The 13,752-nt window shown below is 38.9% G+C and overlaps 1 protein-coding gene across 1 annotated transcript; it reads left to right on the top strand.

The window, feature by feature from the left end:
• The first annotated feature begins 944 nt into the window (after window positions 1–944).
• LOC127684834 (olfactory receptor 5D13-like) lies at window positions 945–13,517 on the top strand. The gene is made up of 2 exons (XM_052181649.1): window positions 945–991; window positions 12,587–13,517. Exons 1-2 carry the CDS (start codon window positions 945–947, stop codon window positions 13,515–13,517), a joined length of 978 nt encoding a protein of 325 aa, XP_052037609.1.
• The last annotated feature ends 235 nt before the right edge of the window (window positions 13,518–13,752 follow it).

The following is a 13,752-nucleotide window of genomic DNA, read 5'->3' as shown; positions in this document are numbered from 1 at the left end:
AGCATCATGACCAGTGATTTTAAATCCAAATCTTGTTTTACTGGTGTGATGGGGTATCCAGGACATGTTGGTAGAGGAGAATTGGGTTCAGATCTTGCCATATTGCCTTGATTTCTGTTAGTGACGTTCCTGCGTTTGCCTTTTGCCATCTAGTTCTCCCTGGTGTTAGTTTGTCTTGTCAGTGCTGGACTCACCAGTGCAAGCTGCCCCTTCCCAGTTGACCTCTGGTGCACAGCTTACCTCCTGCACTGCTTGTAGACAGGGTGCTGCTGCTCAGGCTGTTCAGATCCCAAAGCAGGCACCTGAAGGCTCCCGCTGGGGCCCGTTGGATTCACTGGAGCACACTTACTTCTCCCAGCTGGCCGCCCGGAAGCCCAGCTAGCCACTTGCAGGACTTGGAGATGTGGTGCTGCCGCCCAGACTGATCTGGATCCGGAAGCGGAGAGAGTAGAGCTGAGGGCTTCTGCCTGAGGCCTTGCCCCAGATTGTGTCTGTGGACCTGATGGAGCCTGTGTGCACCCCCAGGGAGTGCCAACGGTGTATGCTGCTGTGACCTCCCCTGTGTTCCGCTCACTCTGCTGGGCAGCCGATCCGCCAACCGGGCTGTCGCACACAAGGTTAGCCTGGCCGCCCAGTCCCTGAGTCCAGGCAAAAGCCTGGGAGGCCAAGGTCCGAGCAAAGTTCCCCTAGGGCTATGACTGTTAATTGGGTCCGCCAGGTGACTAGGATGGCGGGCGTGCGTGCCCGTGCTCCCTGAAAGCGCCGGGAGAGTCTGCTGTGCTAACAATCACCTGGGCGGGTTGACTCACAGATGGCCCACCAAGCCGCCCAGTTCTTGGGGTCAGTCCTGTGCCTTTTGGGGCCTAGACTCCCCGCTTTGTTAGCCTCAGGCTATGCCTGTTACAGGTCTGCCCGCCAGAGCTCTCTGTCGTCCTGCAGGCAAAATGGCGGCGGTGCGCACGCAGGCGTGGGCAAAAAACCTCCTGGCTGGGTTGGCACCCCGATTGCCCCCCGACCCGCCCAGGGCCTGGGTGCAGGCCAACGCCCGTCGGGCTCAGACCACCGCGGTGTTGGCCTCGGATTATGTTTGTGTACCTCAGTCTGTCCGATCCCTGGAGTATGGAACCAAGATGGATGCACCTCTCCTGACTGGTGGGAGGCCGAGTTCTGAAGTGGCTTCCGTGCAGGAAAGGCGCCGCACAACTGCAGCTGCTTGCCGCCCGGCTGGTCAGCGAAGGTCAGTGGTCGTGGGCGCAGGGCCTAACTGGTCCCTGTGACGCCTTGGTTCCACTGCTGATGGCCCTTCAGCTGGAGCAGCCACTGCTGCTGCTGCCGCCGCCACCACCGCCCACATTTTCTGTATCCATTCTTTGGTTGAGGGACATATGTATTGCTTCTAGTTTTTTGCTATTATAGATAAAGGTCTGATAAGAGTAGGTGTGCACTGCGAATTGATCCATCCTTGTCTCCTTGTACTAAGCTCAACTCCAAATGGATCAAGGACCTCAACATAAAGCCAGATACTCTGAAGCTAATAGAAAAGAAACTGGAGAAGACACTTGAGGACATCGGTACAGGGGGAAAGTTCCTGAACAGAACACCAATAGCGTATGCTCTAAGATCAAGAATTGACAAATGGGACACCATAAAATTACAAAGTTTCCGTAAAGCAAAGGACACCATCAAAAGGACAAATCGGCAACCAACAAATTGGGAAAGGATATTCACCAACCCTATATCAGATAGGGGGCTAATATCCAATATATATAAAGAACTCAAGAAGTTAGACCCCAGAAAACCAAATAACCCTATTAAAAATGGGGTACAGAGTTCAACAAAGAATTCTCACCTGAAGAACTTCAGATGGCGGAGAAACATCTTAAATAATGCTCAACTTCATTAGTCATCAAGGAAATGCAAATCAAAACAACTCTGAGATTTCACCTTACACCAGTCAAAATGGCTAAGATTAAAAATTCAGGAGACAGCAGGTGTTGGCGAGGATGTGGAGAAAGAGGAACACTCCTCCACTGCTGGTGGGGTTGCAAATTGGTACAACCACTCTGGAAATCATTCTGGCGGTTTCTCAGAAAACTGGGCATGTCATTTCTGAAAGATCCTGCTATACCACTCCTGGGCATATACCCAGAGGATTCACCAGCATGTAATAAGGATATATGCTCCACTATGTTCATAGCAGCCCTATTTATAATAGCCAGAAGCTGGAAATAACCCTGGTATCCCTCAACAGAAGAATGGATGCAAAAAAATGTGGTATATATACACAATGGAGTACTATTCAGCCATTAGAAACAATGAATTCATGAAATTCTTAGGCAAATGGATGGAGCTGCAGAACATCATACTAAGTGAGGTAACCCAGTCTCAAAAGATCAATGATGGTATGCACTCACTAATAAGTAGATATTAGCCTGGAAAACTGGAATACCCAAAACATAATCTACACATCAAATGAGATACAAGAAGAACAGAGGAGTGGCCCCTTGTTCTGGAAAGACTCAGTGTAGCAGTATAAGGCAAACCCAGAACAAGGAAGTGGGAAACGGTGGGTGGGAGAATAGGGGAAGGGAAGGGGCCTTATGTGACTTTCAGAGAGTGGGGGACCAGAAAATGGGAAATCATTTGAAATGTAAATAAATAATATATCGAATGAAATAAAAAAAAGAAAATTAAAAAAAAAAGAGTAGATGTGCATATTTCTTTGCAGTATGGTGCAGCATCTTTTGATTCCTCAGTTGAGAATCTCTGTTTAAGAGAATTCTCAACCAAGAAATTTCAAATGGCTGAGAAGCTCTCAGAGAAACACAAACCAAAAGAACTCTGAGATTTCACCATACACCAGTCAGAATGACTAAGATCAAAAATGCAGGAGACAGCACATGGTGGCAATGATGTGGAAAATGAGGTACACTTCTCGACTTCTCTGCTGGTGGTAGTGCAAGCTGTTACAACCACTCAGAAAATCAGTCTGGCAGTTCCTCAGAAAATTGGGCTTAGTACTACCTGATGACCCAGCTATACCATTTCTGGGCAGAAACCTAAAAGTTGCTCCAACATATAACAAGGACACATGTTTCGTTATGTTTTGACCACCCCTACTTATAATAGCCAGAAGCTAGAAAGAACCTAGATGTCCTTCAACAGAGGAATGGTAACAGAAAATGTGGTTCATTTACACAATGGATTACTACTCAGCTATTAAAAACAATGACTTTATGAGTTTCATAGGCAAATGGATGGTACCTGAAAATATCATCCTGAATGAGGTAACCCAGTCACAAAAGGACATACATGATATGTACTCACTGAGCAGTAGATATTAGCCAAAGAGAAGCTTGTAATAACCATGATACAACTCATCATATGAAACCCAAGAAGAATGAAGATCACACCTAAATATGATTGTGACAGTCCTATTTAGAAAGGTATAGAAAATGATTTCAGAGAAGGGAGAAAGGGATCTGGGAGGGAGAGAGGAGCGTAAGAGAAAATGGGTTGGAGGGCAGTTCAGATATCAGAGGAGATGGGGGAGAAATAGAGAGGTTTAAGAATTTGAAAGTAGGTGTGCGACAGTGGTGGAGGGAAAACTTGGGGTAGCCACTGGAAAGTCCCAGATGCCAGGGACCCAAGAAGTTCCAAGTACCCAACAGGCAGGACTTTAGCCAAAATACCCAACAAATGGAAAAGAGAACCTGTAGAGACTATATCCAATATATATGCATGGCTCCCATTTGAGGAATGGGGCCGCTCACCCACCTCAAAAATATTAATTCAGAATTCCTCCTGTTAAAAACAAATTCAGGAACAAAGAGTAAAGCAGAGACTGAAGGAAAGTCCATCCAGATACTGCCCCACCTAGGGATTCCTCCTTTGTGCAGAAACCAAACACAGGTACTATTGCTGATGCCAAGAAGTGCTTACTGACAGGAGCCTGGTATAGCTGTCCCCTGAGAGGCTCAGCCAAGCTGGACCAATACAGAGGTGGATGCAGACAACAAAACATCATACTGAGCACAGGGACCCTAATGTGGAAGTTAGGGCAAGGACTGTAGAAGTTGATGAGTTTTGCAACCCCATAGGAAGAACAACAATATCAACCAACCAGATTCCCCAAATCTCCCAGGGACTAAACCACCAACCAAAGAATACACATGGGGAAACCCCTGGCTCCAGCTGGATATGTAATAGAAGATTGCTTTAGGGGGCATCACTGGGAGGGGAGCCTCTTGGTCTGGTGAAGGCTTGATGATCCATGGTAGGGGAATGCTAGAGCACTGAAGAAGAGTGCGTGGCCCTCATAGAGGTAAGGTGAGGGTATAGGGGGCTTGTGGAGGGGAAACAGGTAAGGGGGATAATATTTGAAATGTAAATAAATAAAATAACCAATAAATATGAAAAAAGAGAATCTTTGATTAGTTCTGGTCCCCATTTTTAAAATTTGGTTTTTGAAGTCTAACTTCTTGGGTTCTTTATATATTTTGGATATTAGCCATCTTACAGATATAGACTTAAAGAAGATCTCTTCCCAATATATAGGTACATTTTGTCCCATTGACATGTGGTTTAACTTATAGAAACTTTTCAATTTCATAAGGTTCCATTTAGCAACTGTTGATCTTAGTGCCCGAGCCATTGTTGTTCTGTACAGGAAATATTCCTCTGTGCCAATGCGTTCAAGGCTATTCCCTGTTTCTGTTCTATTAGATTCAGTGCATCTGGTTTTACATTGAGGTCTTTTATCCACTTCAAATTGAGCTTTATACAAGGTGATAAATATGGATCAATTTGCATTTGTCTACATGCAGACCACCAGTTAGACCAGCATCATTGGGTAAAGATGCTTTCTTTTTGTCATTGTATGTTTTTGGATTCTTTGTCAAAGATCAAGTGTCCATAGGTGTGTAGGTTTTCTGGGTTTTCAAGTCTACTCCATTGATCAACCTGTCTGTCTCTGTACCAATGGGACGTGGTTTTTTATCACTATTGCTCTGTAATGAATGAAGCTTGAGGTCAGTGGTGGTGATTCCTCCAGAAGTTCTTTAATTGTTGAGAATTGTTTTGTCTATTCTCAGTGTTTATTTTTCCATATATTTGTGAAAAATTGTGTTGGAATTTTAATGGGGATTATATTGACTCTGAAGATTGCTTTTGATAAGGTGGTTACTTACTTAATTAATTAATTATATTAATTATTTCATTCATTTACATCTCAAATGATATCCCATTTCCCAGTCACCCCTCCACAAGCCCCCATCACACAACCTACCTCTTCTCCTCCTTGCTTCTCTGAGGGTTGCTGCCTCTTCTGCCCCACCCCTTCAGCATCCCCCTAGACTGGGCCATCAAACCTCCATAGAACCCAAGGCCTCACCTCCCATTGATGTACAACAAGGCCAGCCTCTGCTATCTGTGTATCTGGAGCCATGGATCCTTCCCTGTACATTCCTTGGTTAGTGGTCTAGTCCCTGGGAGCACGGGGTGGTCAGGCCAGCTGATGTTGTTCCTCCTATGGGGTTGCAATCTGCTCCTCCAGTCCTTCTGCCAGCTCCCCCACCTGGGTCCCTGAGCTCAGCCTGATGGTTGGCTCCAAGCAGCCACATCTGCATTGATCAGCTGTTGGCTGAATCTCCCAAAGAGCCTGTTAGCAGGTGCCTCTTGACAACAGTGACAGTGTTGCAATTTGTGTTTGCAGGAAGGATGTATCCTCAGGGGGCAGACCCTAGATGATCCTTTCTTCAGTCTGTGCTCCATATTTCGTCCCTGTTATTCCTTTGGACAGGAACAATTCTGAGTTAAAAACTTTGGGTGGGTGGCACCATACCTCGACCGTGGGCAGTGCCTATTTACTGGAGGTGGTCAGTAGAGGTTCATTTTCCCTTTCTCTGCTAAAATCATCCCCTTGGGTACTAGGAGGCTCTCATTTCCTTGGTGTCAGAGACTTACCAGTGACTAGTTTACTATATTAATCATACCAGTACATGAGCATGAGAGATCTTTCCATCTTCTGAGGTCTTATTTGATTTCTTTTTTCAGGATTTGCAGTTCATGTCATACAGATTTTTCACTTGCTTTGTTAGTTACACCAAGGTATTTTGTATTATTTGTGGCTATTGTGAAGGGGTGTTGTTTCCCGAATTTCTTTCTCAGCACATTTTTCATTTGTGTTAAGGAAGACTACTGATTTGCTGGAGTCAATTTTATATCCAGCCACTTTGCTGAAGTTGTTGATCAGCTGTAGGTAGGTGTTATGTGGCAGAATTTTGCTGATCACTTATGTATACTATCATATCATCTGTAAATAGTGATACCTTGATTTCATCCTTTCCAATTTGTATCCTATCAATCTCCTTTTGTTTTTTGATTGCTCTTACTAGTAATTCAATACTATATTGAATTGTTAGTAATACAGTACACAGATTTCTCTTGTTCCTGATTTTAGTTAGATTGCTTCAAATTTCTCTCCTTTTAAGTTGATGTTGGCTGTTCAGTGGTTTGCTCTACATTGCTTTGATTGCTTTTAGTTATGTGCCATTACTTCCTGATCTCCTCAAGATTTTTTAACATGAAGGGGATTTGTATTCTGTCAAAGGCTTTTTCAGTATCTAATGAGATGATTGATTATGTGTCTTTTTCCTTTGAGCTTGTTTATATTGCCACTTTTGGTTTTGGATTTTAATTGAACCAGCCTTGTATCCCTGAGATAAAGCCTACTTGATCGTGATGAATGCTGTTTTTGATGTGTTCTTGGATTCATCGATACCCATAAGCGAAACTGGTCTGAAGTTCTCTGTATATATTGGGTCATTGTGTGTTTTAGATATTAGAATAATTGTGACTTCATAGAATGAATTAGGTACTGTTCTTTCTGTTTCTATTTTGTGGATTAGTTTGAGGAGTATTTGTATGGAATATTTGTATTAGCCTTTCTTTGAAGGTCTGGTAGAATTCTGCACTAACTACATTTTGAGCTTCTCTCTCTCTCTCTCTCTCTCTCTCTCTCTCTCTCTCTCTCTCTCTCTCTGTCTCTCTCTCTCTCTCTCTTTGTGTGTGTGTGTGGGGGGGTTGGGTGTGTGAGTGAGTATGAGATTAAGGTTTTTAATGACTGTTTCTATTACATTAAGGGTTATGGTACTCTTTGGATAGTTTACTTGACATTGGTTTATCTTTGGCACATGGTAACTATCTTGAAAATCATCTAATTTTGTATAGATTCTTCAGTTTTGTCAATTATAAGCTTTTGTGTTAAGATAATTTTGTGAATTTCATCAATTTCTGTTTTTTTTCTAGCTTTTCATTTTAGGTTTTGTTAATTTGGATACTGTCTTTGTGCCCTTTACTTAGTTTGGCTAAAGGTATTTGTATCTTGTTGGTTTTCTTAAGAAACAGCTGATAGTTTTGTTGATTCTTTGTGTCTTTTTCTTTGGTTGATTTTAGCCCTGAATTTGGCTATTGCGTTCTGTCATGCTAGTGTTTGCTTCTTTTTGCTCTAGAGCTTCTAGGTGTACTGTTCAGTTGCTAGTATAGAATATCTCCAATTTCTTTATAAAGGCACTTTAGTGCTATGGTTTTTGCTCTTCACACTGCTTTCACTGTGTCCCATAAGTCTGGGCATGCTGTGCCTTTATTTTCATTGAATTCTACATAGTCTTTAATTTGTTTATGTTCTTCCTGACCAAGTTATCAATGAGCAGTGAGTTGTTCTGTTTCCATGAGTATGTGGGGTTTCTGTTGGTTTTGCTGTTATCAAAGACCAGCCTCATCCCGTGGTGATCTGAAAGAAGGCATGGGAGTATGTCAATTTTCTTGTACCTGTTGAGACTTGATTTTTCCATTTATATGGTCAATTTCAGAGAACGTTTCCTGAGGTGCTGAGAAGAAGATATATTCTTTTGTTTTGTGATAAAATGTTCTGGAGATGTCTATTAAATTAATTTGTTTCATAACTTCTGTTAATTTTACCTATTCTCTATTTAGTTTCTGTTTCAATGACCAGTCCATTGGGAAGAGTGGGGTGTTGAAGTCTCCCACACTTATTTTGTGAGGTATAATGTAGGATTTGAGCTTGAGTAAAGATTCTGTTTTTTTTTTTTTTTTTTTTTAATCTGGATTCTTTTACATTTGGGACACAAATGTTCATAATTGAGACTTCATCTTGGTAAATTTTTCCTTTGATTACTATGAAGTGTCTTTCACCACCTCTTTTGATTACTTTTGGTAGTAAGTATATTTTATTGTATATTATAATGACAAATTCAGCTTTTTTTCCTTGGGACCTTTTTCTTGGAAAACTTTTTTCTAGCCCTGTACTCTGAAGTAGTTGCTATCTTTATAACTGAGGTGTATTTCTTGTATGCAGCCAAATGATACTTCCAGAGTTTTCTTATCTTCTCTGTTAGTCTGTGTCTTTTTTTTTTTTTTTTGTGAATTCAGGCCATTGTTGTTGATAGATATTAAAGATAAATTATTTTTAGTTCATGTTATTTTTGTTATGTTTGTTATTGAAGGTGGTATCGTGTGTGTGTATGTGTGTGTGTATGTGTATGTGTGTGTGTGAGTGTGTGTGTACGCATGCATGCATGTGTGTGTTATTCTCTTCTTTTGGGTTGTTAAGAGGTGATTAATTTGTATAGTTAGCCTCCTGGCATTGGAGTTTTCCTTCTATTATGGTCTATTGTTCTGGATTAGTAGAAAGATTTTGTTTAAATTTGGATCGGTCATGGAATATCTTGGTCTCTTCATCTACGGCAATTGAGTGTTTTACAGGATACAGTAGCCTAGGCTGGCATCTGGGGTCTGTTAGGGTCTACATGATATCTTCCCAGAATGTTCTATCTTTTAAAGTCTCTTGAAAAGTCTGGTGTGATTCTGATAGGTCTGCCTGTATATTTTACTTGGCTTTTATCCCTTACAGTTTTTATATTCTTTCTTAGTTCTGTACATTTAACATTTTGAGAATTATCTGCTGGAAGTATTTTCCGGTGCATTCTATTTGGTGTTCTGTTGGTTTCCTGTATGTGTTTGGCCATCTCCTTCTTTAGGTTAGGGAAGTTTTCTTCTATGATTTTGTTAAAGATGTTTTCTGACCCTTTGAACTTGGAATCTTTATCCTTTTCGATTCCTATTACCTGATGTTTGGTTTTTTCATAGTGTGCCAAATTTCCTGGAAGTTTTGAGTTAGGAACATTTTACATTTGGCATTTTCTTTGACCAATGTATCATTTTTTTTCTATGTTATCTTCCACACCTGAGATTCAAACTTCAATCTCTTGTATTCTATTGGTGATGTGTTCATTTGTAGGTGCTGTTCTTTTTCCTAGGTTTTCCATTTCCAGAGTTGTCTCACTCATGGTTTTTTAAACATTTTTTATTTCCATTTTTAGGTACTGGATCATTTTGTTCAATTCTTTCACCTGTTTGATTTCATATTCTGGTATTTCTTTAAGGTATTTATTTGTTTCCTCTTTAAGAGCTTCTACCTGTTTGCCTAAGTTTTCCTCTATTTCTTAAAAGGAGTTATATATGCTTTACCTAAAGGCCTCTATTATCTTTATTAGATGGGATTTTATGACAGAAGCTTGTTCTTTGGGAGTTTTAGGATACCGAGGGATTGGTGTGGTAGAACTGGGTTATGTTGGTGCCAAATTACATTGGTTTCTGTCACTTATATCCTTGCACTTGCCTTTTGCCATCTAGTTATCTCTGGTGTTAACTGGCCTGGATGTCTTAGAGTAGAGTGGGTGGGCATTTGTAGAGGAAAGTACAGCTGTTTAGCTGGGTTAGAGCAGCCCTCCTGGGAATCAAGAAGTGCTGTTTCTGGTTAGCCAGGCCTCCTGTGTCTCTGGTTAGAGCAAGTTTCCTGTGTCACTGGCTAGAGAAGTCATTCTGTGTCTTAGTTAGGGCAAATCTCTATGGGATATAGGTAAACTGAACTCTATAACTCTGCATATTGATAGGTTGTGATTTTCTGTGGTGGTTTCTGACTATGGCAAAGAGTTTTTGTGATTACAGGTGAAGACTACATCTATCACTGTATATGAGAACAAATATTTAGAATGCTGCAACAGACTATGATTTTTTAGTAAAATGGTGTTGCAGGGTTTCCTCAAAGTTCCATGTCTTCACTAGCATTGAGTACTAAGTTATCTAGGTTTCCAATACAAGTAATGATTTCCCTCTTTCTGGGGGGAGGGGTCAGTTTCAAGTCCAATTAAAGAATTTTTTGGTTACTGTGACTGTATGCCTGCTACTACTCTACTCACAGGGTTATAATACTATGTTGGTCATTGTTGTGGTTCAAGGGAATTTGCTAGATAGAACTATTGGTTACTATCATCCTTTGGAAACTTGCATGGTACCTTTTAGTACCATGGAAGCTAGTCCTTAGTTTATGCATTATTTTATAGGTATTTTAATAGATATTTGTATATATTTAAGTTTAAAGAATATAGATATCTTATAAAATATTTCATAAGATATTTAAAGCATTAAACGTGACTTGGAAAGTATTACTATGATTAGATAAAATTACAAACAAAATATCACATGGGGTTTTGTTTCCTCTAATTGTTTGATTTGGGCCTCTAGAGCAATTCTTTCCTTGAATTCTCTAGGGTTCACATCCCCAAGGTATCTGTGACATAAATGTGGGACACAGTATGATGCTAAGGCTCTCTTTTTTTAATTTCCCTTTCTCTCAGGTATCACTGAGTTTTTTTGTAAACATTATGCATTTGAAGTCATATTTTTTCTTAAATATTCTTTGACATACATGGTAAAACCTGTATTTTCCCACATTTTGTATTATATTCCATAAAATAAATAAAATTTCCTGCAAAGGCAGTCCTTGAGCCTATCATTTTTATAAAAAGTCTTAAATGAATACATCAAAATTTTCTGCGTTGGGGTAAGCTTATTTAACTCTTATTTTATTTTATGTATTTTATTTTAGAAGAAAAATAATTCATGACCCTAATTTTCTCATACTTTAAAAGTTATATATGACCATAATTTCTATGGTAAGCATATATGATAATCTTCCTAGCTAGATAAATTTAACATTATTTGTGCTACTGTATTTGTTACTATTACATGACCAATATTTCAGGAGAATATCTACTTATTCATTATGTATTTCTTTTTTATATATACAGTCAGCTTTATTAATTACAAGTCATGATATGTATGTCAACTCATAATAATTTCATAGAAAAACTAAGGATACAAATTATATTTGTAATTCTATAGTTTTTAAAATATGTGATATTTTGCGCATAAAGGAAATATAATGAGAAAAAAAAAACAAGATGCAACTTACCAGAAATGAAGGAATGAAATTGTTTATTACTGATACATATGCACATTGTGTACACAAGGCATTGAATTATGAAACAAATGAACATAGATGACTGACACTTTCCAAGGCAAAATGAGTGATTTTGAAATTTAGCCTCAAGTTCATTAAGATAAATACTAAATCTGCGAAATGGACCCCAAAGTTAAATATGATGAAAAGATGTGTCAGAACTTGCTGAAACAATATTTGTTATTGGTAGAATAATAATCAACCCTAAGTTGCTCAAATTTTATGAGAAGAAACAGAGATTTGGGTCAAGTATTTTAAAGTCTAATTATAGAATTTGGACTCAGTATAATTTGTATGGAATGTGTAAACGTATTCAGGATATAGTAAGTATAGTAGATAGAATCAATAAAATCTAAAGTAACAGTTGAAGAAAAATTGTATATATATACAATTATATATATGTATGTATGTGTGTGTGTGTGTGTGTGTGTGTGTGTGTGTGTGTGAGTGTGTGTGTGATATTTTTATATCAAGGCCACAAGTCTAATATTACCTGAAAGAATATAATCACAATATAGTAAAAACTGTCGAGTTTTTAATCTGGCACACAGACATGTCATTTTTAGGTGCAATAGTGTTAATTGTATTTTGAGTAATACTGTAATTTTATACTGAGTTAGGGTCAGTAAATAGTTTTAATGTGCTTCTAAGGAAATTGTAATTAGATAGTAGAAAGTAGTAGTTAAGAAAATTTAGAAGAACATAGCACTTACAGAAATAACTCATTCCATTTTTTTCATAATTAGAATTGCTCTGAATAAATAGGAAATTAGATGACATGATCTATCAATGTGACCGCTTTTTTGTATAACTAAGATATGTTTTAGGTATACCACTAGTTTGCAGCATACCCGCTATAGAAGACAGTACTACAGTTTATAATTTTATGATACAATTTTATCTAATGCCTGTGTAATTCACCTTCAATCTTGTAAACTGTCTTATTGTAAAGTGCATAATAATAAACTGCAAATGATAAAAAATTATTATGCTATGTCAATTTGTACTTTGAATTTAAATTATTGTAACTACTGGAAAAATTGTTTATATGACTTTTTTATAGTATAATTTTTTATTAAGTATCTTCTTCATTTTCATTGCCAAATATGACTTTTTATGAGGAATCCTTAAACCTCCAAACACTTTTTGTCAGCCTGTCTTATTTAATTGCTTCTCTCTTTCCATTTTTCTATTTTAACTCAGGGACCGAGAAAACCAGACTTACCCTGTAATCTTCATTCTCTTGGGCTTCTCTGAATACCCGGATCTGCAGGTGCCCCTGTTCCTCATGTTTCTGACCATATACACAATCACTGTGCTAGGAAACCTGGGAATGATTGGCATCATCAGGATCAATACAAAGCTCCACAATACCCCCATGTACTTTTTCCTTAGTCATCTTTCCTTTGTGGATTTCTGTTACTCTACTGTTGTAACGCCCAAACTTTTAGAAAACTTGATCATAGAAGACAGAACCATCTCTTTCTCTGGCTGTATCATGCAGTTCTGCTTTGCATGTACATTTGTCGTGACTGAAACATACATGTTGGCTGTGATGGCCTATGACAGATTTGTTGCCGTGTGCAATCCTCTGCTCTACACTGTTGCCATGTCCCCAAAGCTGTGTTTCATTTTAGTAAGTGCCTCATACTCTTGGGGTTTAATCTGTTCTCTGACACTTACTTACTTTTTACTGAGACTATCCTTTCAAGGAATTAATATTATAAATAACTTTGTGTGTGAGCATGCTGCTATTGTGGCTGTATCTTGCAGTGACCCTTACATTAGTCAGAAGATTATTTTTGTCTCTGCTTCATTTAATGAAATAAGCAGCCTAATTATTATTCTTACTTCCTATGTTTTCATCTTCATCACTATCATGAAGTTGCCTTCCACTGGAGGCCGTAGTAAAGCCTTCTCAACATGTGCCTCCCACCTGACTGCCATTACTATTTTCCACGGAACAATTCTATTTCTCTACTGTGTACCTAACACAAAGAGTTCTTGGCTCATGGTCAAGGTGGCCTCGGTGTTCTATACAGTCTTCATCCCTATGTTAAACCCCCTGATCTATAGTCTCAGAAATAAAGATGTCAAGGAGTCAGTCAGAAAGTTGATGACCAAAAGTTTGTAATGACATATGTTGCTATATTCATGTGATTTGCTTACTACTTCATATTTAGAATTATTTGTGCAGAATTTCTAAGACATTTAAAATGATTGACAAACTAAAACCAACCAACTACAACCACCAACAACAGTGATTTTAATTCCTACTGAGCTGATTATTCAAAATCTATTTAATTTGAGGTTGGGGATTCAGCTATAAAATAATGAGAAAAGCATCAATAACTCTTTGGCTTAAATTA

This window comes from Apodemus sylvaticus, chromosome 5 (genome assembly GCF_947179515.1).
Source record: "Apodemus sylvaticus chromosome 5, mApoSyl1.1, whole genome shotgun sequence".
Classification (NCBI taxonomy): domain Eukaryota; kingdom Metazoa; phylum Chordata; class Mammalia; order Rodentia; family Muridae; genus Apodemus; species Apodemus sylvaticus.
Note: the sequence above shows the minus strand (reverse complement) of the source record. Positions and strands in the feature narration are given on the sequence as shown.